We start from the raw sequence: 16,741 nt of genomic DNA on the forward strand, positions 1-16,741 counted from the left end.
TGAAATGCCATTCCACCAAATTGCCTGGCAAATCCCTTATTAATGTGGATTAGTTCAACCTTGAATATGACTTCATTATGGAATCTTAAAGTACCAAAAAAAAAAAAAAAAAACAGTGAAAAGATTCGGCAGAAATTGTTGGATAAAAACTTGGGGTCATGTAGATTAGTTCAACGAAACTAGTGATATATGTAATTGAAATGAAATAAAGAAAGGATTACCACTGATGATCCCGAATGTACACCGTAAATTCGTAAGCAAAGATCAAAGGAAATATGAAAGAAAAGAGAATGAGTTTAATGGTAGAGGCACGTTACGGAATAAAGATAGATTATCGCCCCCACCACGTTTGGTATGAAATCGGGTTCTCTTGCGACCTATCTCTAAGATACAACACCACTATCTTTTGTCTTTGACGGTGTGCACGCACCGGCTCGGACCTAGTGAACACAGTTGATGCCGACCAATTTGCCCAAAAATGAACTAAACCTTCCTAAAGCTTAAAGACTAAAAAATTGTAGAAACACGCGTTCAAAAGAATAACAGTAAGAAAGGAGGAGACGTGTGTATTTTTTTTAATAGCTAGAAGAAGATTGATATTGCATGCACTATGGATGTGTATATGTACCACAAGTCTTCAACCCCCCAACGTCTATCTCTTCAAGCCACGGAAACGTTGGCAAAATAAAGTCCAAAACGTATAAAGCATTTAAAGCTATTAAATTATTAGAGAAAGGACAAACTAGTATAAAACGGTAAACAAAATGTAATAGCTTGCAAAGAGAAACGTTGTGAAATTAAAGCACAAAAATTTTGATTCAAAATATCAAGTGCCTTTAAGGCATTAAGAAATCCAACAATCCCCCACGTGAATCAAAATTTAAATTAAATAAATTAAATCCAATGTATAAAATAAAAAATGGACAAATTTGAAATATCATGCAATGAGAAAAAGTGTCTTGTGGACTTGAACGTCCACTTAGTGTTCATATATTCCAGTCTATAAAGATTCCAAGTGAACTACGTCTTCAACGAAGAACCTTGAGTAATAGACCTTCTCATATTATACACACGATATCGGCAATGTAACCGTATTCTATCGGGGTAGCACATTTCAGCCATGCGTTGATCCTGTTTCATGAGTGCTCTAGAGAACAAGCCTTAATTCTCGTAGGAAGCGGCCCCACTTCCACACTCATATAAGTGAGTTCATCAACGGTACCTACAACTATGCACCCCGCTTATAAACAGCTATAGACCCATTCAGAGCAAAGTTCTTCCTCCATATCGTTACAGATAGCACTATTTACATCTTAGGGATAGACCAAGAGAAGTCTTTCATTCTCTTGAAAATTTAAGTATAGTGCTTTCACCAATCACTCGAATAACTAGTTTTTCCCATTGAACCTAGTTCTTGGGATCTCCAGTCATATAGGTTGGGTTGCCGTTATTCGTGATTCTATTTGATAGGCTTTATCCCCATCCCTCTTGATGTTTCAGCCACTAGCTTTTTAGCTAGTCCTTTGGTTAGTGGATCTGTAAAGTTTCTCTCTGACCTTATAAAATCAATTGCAATCACTCCATCTGAAAGCAATTGCCTCACATTACTATTCCTCAGACGTATGTGTCTGGGTTTACCAGTATATGTTCTGCTCTTAGCCCTTGCTATTGCAGCTTGGCTATCACAATGAATAAAAATAGCTGGAATTGGCTTGCACCACAGAGGAATATTTGCTAACAGATTCCTAAGCCACTCTGCTTCTTCTCCTACTTTATCTAAAGCAATAAATTCAGATTTCATGGTGGAACGTGCTCTACAGGTCTGCTTGGTAGATCTCCAAGCGATACCACCACCACTCAAAGTGAAAATATATCCACTTCTGGATTTTATTTCTTCAGAATTTGAAATCCAATTTGCATCGCTATATCTTTCTAATACAGCGGGATAATTACCATAGTAGAGTCCAAACTCCTTTGTGCCTTTCAAATATCTTAAAATTCTGATAAGAGCATCCCAGTGTTCTTTAGTAGGGTTACTTGTATATCTACTTAGCCTACTAACTACGTAAACTATATCAGGTCTAGTGCAGTTCATTAGATACATTAAACTGCCTATAATTCTGGAGTATTCCAATTGGGATATATTTTTTCTTGTATTTTTCTTAAGTTTTGAACTAGGATCATATGGTACACTCAAGGGAGTACTATCGAATTTGTTAAATTTTCTAACGATCTTTTCAACATAATGAGATTGTGTCAAAATAATCCCTTCTAAATTTCTAATTATCTTAATCCCTAAGAGTACATCTGCCAATCCAAGATCTTTCATGTCCAAGTTCTTTGACAAAAGATTCTTAGTGTCATTTATAACATCTAGACTCGTACCGATGATCAACATATCATCGACATATAGGCAGATCAACACTCCAGAATTACCTTCAAATCTATTGTATACACATTTATCAGAATCATTTATGGTAAAACCATTTGATAACACTACTTTATCAAATGGGAAGTGATATTTACGCCCCTTTTGATCACCAGGGACACCCAGTGTCAGTGTATCAATGACAAAAAGGGAATTAATGTACTTGATGTCAGAAAAATCCATTGGCTATGATTGCAACATACACTGGCAATGGGTGTCCCTGGTGATCAAAAGGGGCGTAAATATCATTTCCCTATCAAATTTCTCATGCCATTATTTTGGAGCTTGTTTTAAACCATAAAGGGATTTTATAAGTTTACACACTTTATGTTCTTGACCAGGGACAACAAATCCCTCAGGTTGTTCCATGTAAATTTCTTCTTCTAATTCTCCGTTTAAGAAAGCGGTTTTAACATCCATTTGATGGATTTCTAAGTTATAGATAGCCGCTATAGCTATCAACATTCTTATTGTTGTAATCCTTAGTTACATGAGAATATGTATCAAAAAAGTCTATCCCTTCTTTCTATTTAAAACTTTTGGCTACTAATCTAGCCTTAAATTTTTTTTATAGATCCATCGGTTCTAAGTTTCTTTTTAAAAATCCATTTACAACCTATTGGTTTACACCGTGGAGGTAAATCAGTTAAGTCCCATGTGTTATTTCACATAATGGATTGTATTTCACTGTTTATAGCTTCTTTCCAAAAGTTTGCATCCAAAGAAGACAGAGCTTCCTTAAAAGTAGGTGGATCATCCTCTGCCAAGAAGGTATAAAAGTTAGAGCCAAAGTCCGTAGCTTTCTTTGCTCTTAGACTTCTTCTAGGTTCTACCTCTAAGTTACCTTCTTCTCTACCTCTTTTTCCTCCTTTAGGTTCTTGGTTTTCCATATGAGGAATACCACGATTACTAGAAGCGACTTTTGTTTGAGGTATTAGAGTTTGACTCACACTAGTTTGTTTAAGACGAAACACGTCCTAAAAAAATTATGCATCTCTGGACTCTAATATAGTGTTTACATCTATGGAATTATGATAAGATTTCACCACTAGAAATCTATAAGCTACACTGTTTTGTACATAACATATGAACACACAATCCACAGTTTTAGATCCTAACTTTGTTTTCTTAGGGGGAGGTAAGCTCGCTTTAGCTAAACAACCCCATACTTTAAGGTATTTAAGACTTGATTTTCTACCTTTTCATAACTCGAATGGAGTCTCATTTTCATTTTTACAGGGTATCATGTTTAATATATGACAAGCTGACAATAAGGCTTCCCCCCACATGTTGAGTGGCAGCCCTGAACTAGTTAGCATGGCATTTACCATGTTAATTAGAGTCATATTTTTTATCACTGCAACTCCATTTTGTTATGGAGAATAAGGTGTCGTCACCTCATGAATAATTTTATATTTTCTACATTATTCAGAAAATTCATTTGAGGTATATTCACCACCTCGATCTGATCTAAGTATTTTAATCATTTTGTTTAATTGATTTTCCACTTCAGTTTTATAGGTTATAAATTTTTCTAAAGCTTCATCTTTAGTTTTAAGAAGATATACCATTGCAAATTTTGATTTATTATCAATGAAGGTTATAAAGTATTTATTTCCTCCTCTAGTAATAGTGTTCTTTAGGTCACAAACATCACTCTGTACTAGTCCTAGAATTTCTGAATTTCTTTATATTGATTTAAATAGTTTTTTGCTAAATTTTGATTGAACACATAGTTGACACTTTAATTCTTGTTCAATGGATACTTTTGGAATCATACCTAAGCTCATCATCCTTTTGATACATTGTGAATTTACATTTCCTAATCTACCATTCCACATATCATAAGATTCAACAATATAAGCAGAAAACTCAGAAACTTTATTGATTTCATTCATGGATACATTGAGCTTGAATAAACCCCCACAAGCATAACCCTTTCCCACAAACATCCCACCCTTGGTGAGGATAAACTTATCAGATTCGAAGACGAGCTTGTAACCGTGCTTGTTCAATAAGTAGCCAGAAATTAAGTTCTTCCCGACTTCTCGAACATAGAGAACTTGGTGCAGTGTGAGAACCCTACCAAAAGTGAGTTTGAGATCAACCTTCCCTTTCCCCATGACCTTAGCCGTTGAGGAGTTACCCGTGAAAAGCATTTCGCTTTCATCTACTTGATGATTGGTGACGAGCGCACTTCTGTCACAACAGACATGTACAGTGGCTCCAGTGTCTACTCACCAATCACTCACATTGAACACCATGTTCACTTCAGAGTCTACGATTATACGCTTCTTCACTTTGGTTCCATGGACAATGGTTCCGGATTCCACCATATTGGCCTGAGGAGCTGGTTTTGGTTGAGAGTTTCCGACATTTTGGGAAGTGTCTTTCCCTCTTCGATGTCGATATTGTCTAGCATAGTGTCCAAGTTTTTCGCAATTGAAACAACCTTCTTTCTTCTTATTTTTGTCTATATTTTTGTTACTTTTGAAGTGGGTTCGGTTCTTCACCTTCTTCTTGTTTTGATGAGACCCAAGGTTTTTATTTGTTTTCTTCTCACTAATCTTAATAAGGTTGGCCTTGGAAAGGATTTCCGTTTCTTTGCGATTTTCATCATGATTCCTATGTTCTTCTTCAATTCGGAGTGTTACAAGGAGATCTTCTAATGATAATTCCTCTTTATGATGTTTAAGACTTTTTTCGAATTCATTCCATGAAGGTGGAAGTTTATCAATAATGGCCACCGAATGGAAGCAGTCATCCATTTTAATTCCTTCTACTAGGATCTCATTTAATAGAAGTTGCAATTCATGAACTTGTCCTAAGACGGATTTTCCATCCATCATCTCGTATCTAAGATAGTTTCCAACTACATATTTTTTCACTCCGGCATCCTCGGTCTTGTACTTCTTATCTAAAGCTTCCCACATTTCTTTTGCGGTCTTCATTCCACAATACACATCATATAATGAATTGGTCATGACACTAAGTATGTAACCACGACCGAAAAAGTCATCGTTTTCCCATTTTTGTTTGACGTCGGATTGAGCGAGTTCATGTTCTTCGGGATTGGGTTTGGGTGTGCTCAAGACATAGGCAACTTTGAGAGTTGAAAGCCAAAAGAATAAACATTGTTGCCAACGCTTTAAGTTCAATCCGTCAAACTTTTCGGGACGAGTGTAATCTTCACCGGCCATGTTGAACTAATCAAGATAATCTATCTTAAGATTGTTGGATAAAAACTTGGGGTCAAGTAGATTAGTTCAACAAAACAAGAGATATATGTAATTGAAATGAAATAAAGAAAGGATTACCTTTGATGATCCCGAATGTAAACCGCAAATTTGTAAGCAAAGATCAAAGGAAATATGAAAGAAAAGAGAATGAGTTTAGTGGTAGAGGCACGTTACGGAATAAAGATAGATAATCGCCCCCACTACGCTTGGTATGCAATCGGGTTCTCTTGTGACCTTTCTCCAGGATACAACACCACTATCTTTTGTCTTTGACGGTGTGCACTCACCGGCTCGGACCTAGTGAGTACGGTGCCGACCAATTTGCCCAAAAATGAACTAAACCTTCCCAAACCTTAAAGACTAAAAAATTGTAGAAACACACGTTCAAAAGAATAACAGTAAGAAAGGAGGAGATGTGTGTATTTTTTTTAATAGCTAGAAGAAGATTGATCTTGCATGCACTATGGATGTGTATATGTACCACAAGTCTTCAACCCCCCAACGTCTATCTCTTCAAGCCACGGAAACGTTGGCAAAATAAAGTCCAAAACGTATAAAGCATTTAAAGCTATTAAATTATTAGAGAAAGGACAAACTAGTATAAAACGGTAAACAAAATATAATAGCTTGCAAACAGAAACGTTGTGAAATTAAAGCACATAAATTTTGATTCAAAATATCAAGTGCCTTTAAGGCAATAAAAAATCCAATAGAAATTACATGAATGCGTAGAGCATGAAAATGGAAATCTGATAAGACCTTGGTAAAAAAAAGTATCGGTAGAAATTATAAACATGTATGTCATATGGGGCAGCAATATGTACCAATCATATCAATATAAATTATGTGACCTAAGTTTCCAAGGATCACGAAATCAAAGTGATGCCTATATTTGTGTTAATTTATATTTCCAATTATTTGGAAATATTTCTTTCAAACAAATGCAATTTTTGATATTTTAAACTGATTTATTAGATTTTAGTTGTTGTTTTGTAAAGTTTGTTATTTACTATAGGGAAAAGTGTTGCTACTCGGTCTTGTAGCTAAGCTTATCTACTCGGTCGGGTTAAATATAGTGGGGCCCACATTGTTTTGGTGATCCAAACCATTCATTTGAAAGTCCCATACCTAGATAGGGTATCCACAAAAAATCAGATCCATAGGATCATCCTAACCCATCCAACAGTGGAGGGAAAAATGTTTATGTCCATTTTTTCCCATTTTCCCTTCCACTGTTGGATGGGTTAGGATGATCCTATGAATCTGATTTTTTGTGGACATCCTATCCAGGTAAGGGGCTTTCAAATGAATGGTTTGGATCATCCAAACAATGTGGAACCCCACTGTATTTAACCCGACCGAGTAGATAAGCTTAGCTACAAGACCGTGTAGAACTCTTTTCCGATATATATATATATATATATATATATATATATATATATATATATATATATATAAAACAATTTGAGTGTTCTATATAAACAGTCATTAGGTCCAATTTTGAGTATCCAAGATTTATAGAAAAAAGTTCACCATCATGGAACCATTGCAGTCATGGTATCATGGCAGTCGCGATCTCGACCTAGGCCTGTTGCGCTCCAATGGAAATTAATTTTATTGGTAAAAGTAGTACTATTTAGTCTTTTACCCTCCTTTGATTGGCTTAGAAAGTTTATTATTAGAAAGTTTAGGAAGCTGAGTTTTAGGAGACTTTTCTTACCCCAATTATGTTAGATATATGAAGGGATTTTAGGATTTGAATTTTAATAGGATTGTTTATTATACTAAAAGTTCTCAACTCAACTCAACTAAGGCTTCGTCTCAAACTAGTTGGGGTCGGCTAATGAATCCTTCAGAAAATTTTCATGAAGAAGGTGAAAGGATCTACTCGTCGTCTGCATGGATCATTTTCTTCCATTCTATCTTATCCAAGGTCATGTGCTCTGATATGTTCCCAGCCCTCAAGTCTTTCCTCACTATTTCTTCCCAAGTTGTTTTCGGTCTGCCCCTATCTCTTTTTACTCCATCAACTTTGCACGAGCCACTGTCCCAAACCATCTTAAGGGTGCTCTCTCATCTTCTCCTCAATTGGTGCCACAACCACCTTGTTATGTTTATTATACTAAGAGTATTTTGTAAAAAAATAATCATTAATTACAGTTTCCTTAGAAAATATCTAAATGGGAGAGTTTTCCTAATTGAGAGAATTTAGTTTTGGCTTGAAATAGTTGATGTCCAAACTAGCCTCGCTTATTCGATTTGTTTTTACCATATTGTAATTAACTACTGTTATTAGGAGTGTCGTTTTATGGTAGAGAAATTCTCTTAAAAACTAGAATTGAATGGTATGATTAATGATTTGAAGGATTTTGTGATTAGAGAAAGCTCGTAGGGAGAGAAATTTTAGTAATTTAACTTTGGCTTGGACATATCGAAGCTTAAATTGCATGTTTAGGTTAGTGAGGTTTTAAGAATCATTGCTATTTGTTGGAGTTTAGAAAAAAGTTAGGAAGCATTCCTATGTGTGGAAATACATGGAGAGGTAGAAATTCTAGGAGGGAATCGTTTTCTGTTACCTTTTATGTTAGCCAAAGTCTTTTATCTCTTACTTTTTATGTTAGTTGAATTTGAATTTTAGGGGAATATTTGGGATTGGTTACTATAATATAGAAATATTTAGTTAGAGATTGTATAAAAGATTGCGTTCATCTTAAGGCTCAAGTTAATTATGTTTTAATTTTTTTTTTTTACTAGAAAAGTCTTCGTCTATTTCTCCTCCCTGGCCTATATCAGCTTGGTATTAGAGCATAAATTATCCAAGCACCCATTCGCGGTTGAAGACTCCGGAATCAATATCCTAAATCAGCCTCTTTGTTGCCCTTAAAATCAGCCACCTTTCCCATCCATTGCAGATCCCTATTTCACCTAAAACCACCAACCTCTCTCAACACCACCCTTTCCTCTCTACTATCCTTTCTCACCACCATCTTAGTTACCGCACCATTGCCATTTCCGCACTCCGAGTGACGCACCATGCCGTCGCCGTTGCACCACGCACGTCTCTCCCTAATCTAGGGATTTTCTATTTTGTTAGGAGTTATTGAATTGGTGGAGAGCCACCATACGACCAATGAAAGGTGACCCACTGTATCACAGTAACAGTTACCCGCCCCATCTTTATTAATTTGTTTATATCAGTTACATTAAAGGATGTACACCACGCCCTTTCTTTACTAATTGGTCACGTGACCACTTAACAAGAATAAAATAGAAGTGTGTCCTCTCAGTTATGTAATAGGTAACCTAGAGCAATAGAAAAGGCACAAAGGAAATAAAAGAGAAAGGAAACAAATAAAAATAAAGAAAAAAGGAAAAAAATAGAAAAAATAAATAAATAAAATGAACAAAAAGGGAAAGAAAAAATCTTTTTCTCTCTCTTCTTTGTGTCTTTCTCTCTCCTCTCTCCATCTTCTTTTCTCTCTCTTCACTCTGGTAATTTTCGCTCAGAATTGGACCACGACATCAACATGAGAGTTGTTCTTGACTACTTGAAGTACATATCCTGTCCACTCACAGCACCCAATAACGAGCACAAGTGCTACTTCGGTCAACCTTCATCATCAATCGGTTTTGGTCTGACAGTCGATCTACGTCATTCGTGAGTCTGATCTAAGATCCGAGAAAAGCCTTATGTTCCTTTCAACATCATAGACAGAGCTGAAGGCTGATTTCTATAGATTTTATCTTGGGCCATGCGACGTTGATTCTCCTCACAATTATTGCACCATAGGTTCCATGTTTCTTTAGCGACGATGATTCCAATGAAGATTCTGAGGTTGAATGTTTACGACGGATCAAGAAGACAGTTAACGCATATCATAATTACAATGAGTATAATCACCAAACAACCATCCACCTATCCAAAACAGCAGTGTGTGGAAGAGCCGAATTACTGTGGAAGTACATTGCGAGAACGTTGTGACTCAGACAAGTCTCCACTCCTTAAATGGGAAGAGGTTCGTGATGTGTTTATAAGGAAATATGGACGTGAGACTTATTATAGGTATGATCAGAGATTGATACATGAGCTAGCAGCGTATAAATAAAGATTGATACATGAAGGAGCTGCTCAACGAGAAGAAGCTGCTCGACATGAAGAAGTCACTCGACTTGCACAAGAAGTCGAAGTTCAGGCATTATTAAAAAGGATAGAGCTTTACTCGAGCGAGATAATGCTGACTATCCGATCAGCTAAAAAGAGGGCATTATTGAGAATTTACATGCCAATCCATTTACCATGGTTGATGAAGCCGACATATATGAGCATGATGATTCAACTGTCACTATTTGGGAGACTATTATATATATTGAGCCCAAGCCTATGTCAGACCTTGATTAGTCAGATACAGAGTTAGAGATGGTAGATATAGAAGTGGAGAGTATAGTGACTAATGAAGCATTTCTAGAGCATGGAGAGCTGGCACATTCCGCTAAGGATATCTCTTTCGCATAAGGACAAGAGTATTGCGACAGTTTTGAGCCTGTCGTGGATATTCAGACACAGGATTTTAGTACACCGGACAACAATACTGAGCCAGATACAATCCTAGCAAATGACTTTATTGTTGAATTCACTGAGCCTAATGAGATACCAGCAGATGTTGACCTTTTAGAGGATGTTCATAGATTGGTACTACCGAAAGTCATCATGCCACTCCAGAAGGAGTACGTAGCCATCTTTCCAGTTTCTTTGATTCTCAAGAAGGGTTCACAATTTTATTACTATGCATAGTTGATTTCTCCTATATCGTTATGCTCATGTTCCATACCACTTTCTCAAATATCACAAGCGTTATACGGCATCAAGACTTCAATCGATTGCGACTCCTACTACTTCTGTGGGTCTTCTACATGATCTAGCCAGGCTAGAACTCAAGGACGAGTTTTTTTCAAGAAATTGAGAATGATGTGGATTGTAGGCCCAATAAGAGGCATATTTACCCAATAGAACTCGTAGGGATATTTTATTATTCATAGGGATATTTTAGGATTTATTTGGAATTATTGGGGTTATTTTATTCTTTTATTAATTATTAGGGTTATTTTAGTTTTTATTTTATTTTCAGTGCCTATTTGTAGGCTAAATTATAGACTTTACGTTAGTTTTTGATGAAATATAATTGATTGAGATTTCTTGCATCTGATTTTCTCTTGTCTATTATTTCTTCTTCCCTCTTCTTCTTTTATTTCTCCTCCCTGGCCTTCGCAAACAAGCTTTGCCCGAAGAAAATAGAAGGCGGCGTGGGCTGGTGACCCATCAAATTTGATCTTTCTTTGGGAACCCAATGAGTGACATTTAACATGGAAGCAAAGGAACCTTTGGAGGTGGAAAGCAATGGTGGAGAGAAGCGAAGAGGGTGAGTATGAGATGAAATCGAAGGCAAACATGGATGAGAAAACCTCTGCGATGGAAGTCATTGAGGGGAGTAGTAAGACTATGGTCATTACTAAATTTATCATAAAAACACTGAAGTTTAGCATCAAGAGTATGGAAACTACTACTAAATTTAGCATAAAAACAGTCTACATTGGTACAAAGAGAGGATTCTAGAGGTATCTTGTCTTGTGTGATGTATGTTGTAATAACTCTGCAGCACCAGGAACAACAAATACAATAGAAGATATTTCTTACCATGAATAAGACAAATGGAATGGTAGGTAAGAGCTCAAAATACCGAGGCACACATGAAAACTGAAAATAAATAAAGGGTATTGATATTTGCACTACCATGTTTTGATAATTGCACAAACTCACCTCGTCTTTTACTATTTAAACAGCTCTCAAGAGGCAGTAAATTTCCCCAAAGCTCTCAGTAGCCGATTAAAAGGGAAAATACAAGGCGGGGTTCAAGTCATTATCAAAATATGGTAGTGAAAATCAGTACCCTACATAAAACCTTAGTTATCGATTTCGTTCCAATCTTCGTTTAGTTTTGGTCAGTAGAACGAAACGTTTCGATGTTTTCAGCCTTTTGTTTCGAAAAAGATGCTACGGCCAAAAAAAATTTGTTTAGTAGTTAAAATTTTAAAAAAAATCCAAAATATCAAAAATTGCTAAAAATTGGAACCATAGGGTTATCCTATGCAACCCAATCCATCATAAAACCAAGGTTGTAAAGCTTCAATGAAGTTTAGAGACTGATCAAACGAAAATTATTTAGAGACTAAATTTTGAGATTTTTTCTACTGGACTTTTGGGATTTAATAATGTTTGGATATGGTAGAATTTTTTAAATTGGAAAAATACCCTATTATTTGGAAGTTAAGATTTTGTCATGGCCCTAAATGACTGAAAATGTTCTATTGACCTATTCTGTACTCGAACTGAAAAGTTGACTTCTTTTCTTTTTAGAATTGGGTCTTGAACCTATTTTTAATAAATCCAAATAGGTGGTATTCCCCTATTTACATGTAAATTTTGAGTAAATGGGCATTTACTCAAATGGCTTTGCAAGTAAATACCCATTTCTTAGAAGAGGTAAGAAGAAAAGAAGATAATTAAGATGGGGCAAGAAGAAGAGAAGAGAAAAAATAAGTAAACAGTGAGTGTTTTGGATGAAAGAGAACTAAATGCCCCATTTCATACGAAATGGGGCGAATCAGGACGAAACATGGGGTGAAATAGTAATCCAAAACGAAACGAATCGTTTCTGCCAAAATGAAACGAAACGAAATCCATAACTATGTTAGAGGGAAAGGGCATTGCCTCAAGAAAATGCACACAACCATGTCAGATCCCTACCTAACAAAATGCTTGTTGGGAGTGGAAACACCATTTCCCTAAAGAAAAAAAAAAACTACAAGAAAAACATAGTTATGATTTGCATAGAATATTACCATAGAAGTTGCCTTAATGACTGTATCATGATCATAGCCAGGAATCTGGGCACTCTCTTGAATTGATAGCATGACGTCTAAGAAGTCTTTTTCACCATCCACTTCGCCAGAACGTTTATCACGGCGATGTTCCTCTAGCCAGCTTACAAGAACAGAGTCAAATTCCTTAGCAGTCTTCTTCATGTCGCTCAAGTGCCCGTCCAAATCCATCCACTCTAGAAAAGGAAGTGCATCTGAAACTACAAAGCGCACAGCAAGATGCATCAATCGATTGATCGCTTGCTGAAATCGCCTCTCCTCACCTTCTTTGCATTCAAAAGAATATTGGAAATATCGTTTTCCGGCGATCATCATGACCACTACGTTGAACATCAAGTCATTAAACCATCGCTTCATATCAACCTTCACGGGATTTTGATCATTCTTCGCCCAGAGTCGGTACAACTCTTTTATGATTGAGTCGATCTCGGTGACATAGACTTTCTTAAGCAACTCAAGTCGCCGATTTGATAGCAGTTCGACTGTGGCTATCTTCCTCATCTGTCGCCAGTAGGGCCCGTAAGGGGCTGTACCGAACATGGCATGGTTGTAGCCCATGTACTTTCCTGCCGCACTCTTTGGGCGCGTAGCAAGTGCCTTGTCGTTGGTAGTGAAGCACTCTTTAGCTAATTCTGGACTGCTCACAATAAGAGTTGGGTACCAGCCAAGGCGTAGCCTGAAGACGGGGCCGTAAATATCTGCCAAAGCTGCAAATGTTCGGAATAGTGGCTTGGAGCCCGGGAGGAGATGGAGGTGGCCAATAACAGGCCATCCACCTGCTGGTTCTGGTGGATTCTTCGTCTTACTCTTGCTACTCTTGGCCCTACGAAAACATATATTGTAGAAAATAATCAGGACAAGAAATCCAGTAAGAGCTTGCAGTGAAATAAGCAAATCCATGTCTGAGTGAAGAATGGAGAATGTTTAGAGTTTTGATCATGTAAAGTACATAAGTGGGCTTTTGTTTGTTATTTAATAGACACTTTTTGTGATGCTACTGCTGGTTCAAATATAAATTTCCCATTTGAGAAGCTGTACGATGATTGGGCATAAAGACACGTAAAGGTTGTGCGATGGAAGCACCAACCTTGATGTTTGAATATAAAGGGTGGGATGATGAGGACGCCTTATACACCCACTCGTCATATAGATGTAAGTTCTTGTACACCCACAGATCATATAGATGTTACTGTTGGATCAAATATCATGGGTGCTCCTTCCATCGTTCCACCTTTACGTGTTTGTACGCCCATTTATCATATAATTTCACTATGTGACTGTCATATAATTTCTCCATTCAATGAATCACTTAACTATCATTTTCGTGTTTTTAAGGCTGAGAAAGATGGGAGCAAGTGGCTAAGACGTGTTTCAGTATTCAAATGGAAAATGAGATGTCCGCCCCTTTCTTCGTTGAGACAGCTCCATGAAGTGTATTTATGACTCCAAGTTTATCAATTCCAGTTCAAAAATTTGTCACATGACTACGTGTTCAATACGTGTTCAGAGATCTACCAATAAAACCAATTAGGATATTTTCAAGTGGAGGGTAAATAAGGGGTAATACATTCTACAGAGTGATTATTGTTCTAGATGGAGAATTCTTTCCGAGTAACCCTCCCATTGGGGTAAGTAGCTTCCCCCTTCTCCCCCTCAATTGCCCAAAAGTACAAATATCTCATCAAAGATGACAAAAGTACCCTAAATAGAGTGTAAAAAAATTACCCGAAATGACTTTTGTTGCGGAGAGGGTACTCTTTGAAAACAACTAAAATGTCCCTATCACATTGAAATGAAGATAACACATCCTGCATCGTGAAAATAAAAAAAAAGTTCCTATGTAATGAAAAATTATAAAATTCTCTCTTTCCCTCCATTTTGCTTTTAGTTTTACTCTTGCCTAATGAGCGCCTCAATAGAGAAGACTTGTTTTTAAGGCAGTAACTTTGTTCTATCCCTTTCCTTAAGGTCTCTCATTTCTAATTTTATAATATACTAGTATTCCGGGCATTGTTACGCATGATGGAAAATTGTGGCCCCACACCATCAAAACATGAGGTGCAAAATGGTGGGCCCCAAACTTATGCATACGATTGGAAAGAAATTGTGGGCCCCACCCCATCAAAACCTGAGGGTCCCAATCCGAGATGCAAAATTGTAGACCCGAGCTCATAAAAACATGAGGTCGAGCTTGAAAGTTTTTATTTTTAAAAATAATTTTAGTGGAAAAAGTACCTACAGTATGGCAGCCCCAGCCATAATAACAATGGGGAAATGATAAATGCACTCTTTTCTGGGACACCCAGCTGCATTGTACGTCGTAAACACAGGTCACTTCATTCCTTAAATGTGAAGGACATCAGCCCCGTTGCGGTCATAGATACACTGTAGCTGGGTTTCCGAAGTAATGGAAAGAGGCGAATTTATCATTTCCCTACAATGAGGTGTTAAAATTTAGGCCCTCATATGGTTTGGGTGGAGATGGTGGTGCCACATCCATCAAAACATGAGGTTTAAATTAGTCTTTCCACCTAAGCTGTGATGAGGTGTAAGATGATACCCTGCTTTATGCATGAATTTTTGTTCCTAAATCCCGTTTAGAAAATAAAGATGGCGGTGAAATTGACCGCGGATTTGGTTGATTTTTGGCTTCTGTGGGGATGCATGGCCCCTTCTTTGTCTTCTTGCCCACGTGTTGTTACTAGAGACTGTCGTCTTTTCTCCCAAACGAGATTCCCGTTTTGCAAGCAACCCTCTTTTCAAAACATAATTAATAGGGGTGTCTCAAATAATTTGAGATAAATTTTCTCTAGCACTTACCACAAAACCTAATTCTGTAATTCATAGAAGTATCTCACACTATTTGAATTAATTCGAAGTTGTTGAGAAAATCCGCCGGGCAAATCAATCCGATCGTGCACCAATTAAACGGAAAAGTAAAATAAAGTACAATAAACAAGCCACAAGATGAACACCAAAATTTTACGTGGTTCGGCTAAGTTAACTCCACAAGCGAGAAACACGATCTTCCATTATGAGAAAAACATAATACAAGGATTACAATGGATTAATCACAAACCCACAAACTCGCAACCCTTTACTTGCTTCTCAACCCAAGACCGTATAGTATAACCCGAGAGAAAACGCCACAAGAAGATTCCAAGAAGAAACCAAGAGAAATAAACCCTAAAATAACGCAGTTTTCTCTCCCTTTCTCCCTCTTCCCTCTCCCTTCTTCTTCTTCTTCTCTCTCTCTTTCTCTCTTTTCCATTGGGTAGGCGACTGTAGACACCCAATTTTGTCAAAGATGTATTAGTGATAGGTGACGCGAGGAAGAACCTTATGATGAGTTACGGAGCACCAGTCGTGTTTCTCTCAATCTCTCTTTAGGATACCTAACGATGTTTTCAACAACCGAAAGCTTGTTATAACACAATACCCTCTCTTTTTTGGCAAACCAAAAGCCTGTCTACACAGCACCCGTCTTTTATGGCATAAACCGGTAAGTCCGTTTGCACATGGCACTCCCAATTGGTAGGCTAACCTAGGGTCCGAAACTCTCTTTTTAGCACCCAAATGACACCCTCTCTCTCAAAAGTGTTCGATTTCTGGCTGATTGGAAAGCCCTGAACATAAGGAATCCAATGAATTTAACCAAGTGCAAATCGGAGTCCAATTGAAAGAAATATGGACGATCGAACGTATCGATAAGAGACAAAAACCACCGCCACCTGAAAGCTCGTTTTAACACGGCAAACGCCTTTTCCGTTTAAAATCAGAAGCCTGTCTACACAGCGCCCGTCATTTACGACATAAACCGTAAGCCCGTCTACACACAGCATTCCTAATCGGCAGGTTAAATTTAGGTCTGAAACCTTCTTTTGGCATCCAAAGGACATCCAGTCTTCCGAAAGCACCCGATTTCTGGCTCATTGAAAAGCCCTAAATATAAGGAATCCAACGAACCTGACCGCATACGAATCGGAGTCCAATCAGAAGACATATGGACGATCGAGCCTATCGATAAGAAACGAAAAACACTACAAAACAAAATAGAGAAGAGACAAACTATCGCATGAAATGGTGACGACACCATCCACCTTTATGGGGAGGATGTCATCCTAGAATTCGTCCCAAA

General features: G+C 37.4%; 1 protein-coding gene across 4 annotated transcripts in view; it reads right to left on the reverse strand.

The window, feature by feature from the left end:
* Positions 1–13,690, reverse strand: part of LOC143851804 (xanthotoxin 5-hydroxylase CYP82C4-like) — a 35,569-nt gene extending 21,879 nt beyond the window's left edge. For 3 of the 4 annotated variants that reach the window (XM_077361287.1, XM_077361288.1, XM_077361291.1), the window contains exon 1: positions 12,565–13,690. In XM_077361287.1, coding sequence (XP_077217402.1) covers positions 12,565–13,503 — 939 coding nt within the window. In that variant the 5' untranslated portion in view covers positions 13,504–13,690. The remainder of the gene's footprint in view (positions 1–12,564) is intronic. The other variant, XM_077361289.1, reaches the window with a different exon arrangement.
* Positions 13,691–16,741: the final 3,051 nt, after the last annotated feature.

Source organism: Tasmannia lanceolata, unplaced genomic scaffold, assembly GCF_043159265.1.
Source record: "Tasmannia lanceolata isolate RefF3 unplaced genomic scaffold, GAP_Taslan_0.1 ptg000018l, whole genome shotgun sequence".
NCBI lineage: Eukaryota > Viridiplantae > Streptophyta > Magnoliopsida > Canellales > Winteraceae > Tasmannia > Tasmannia lanceolata.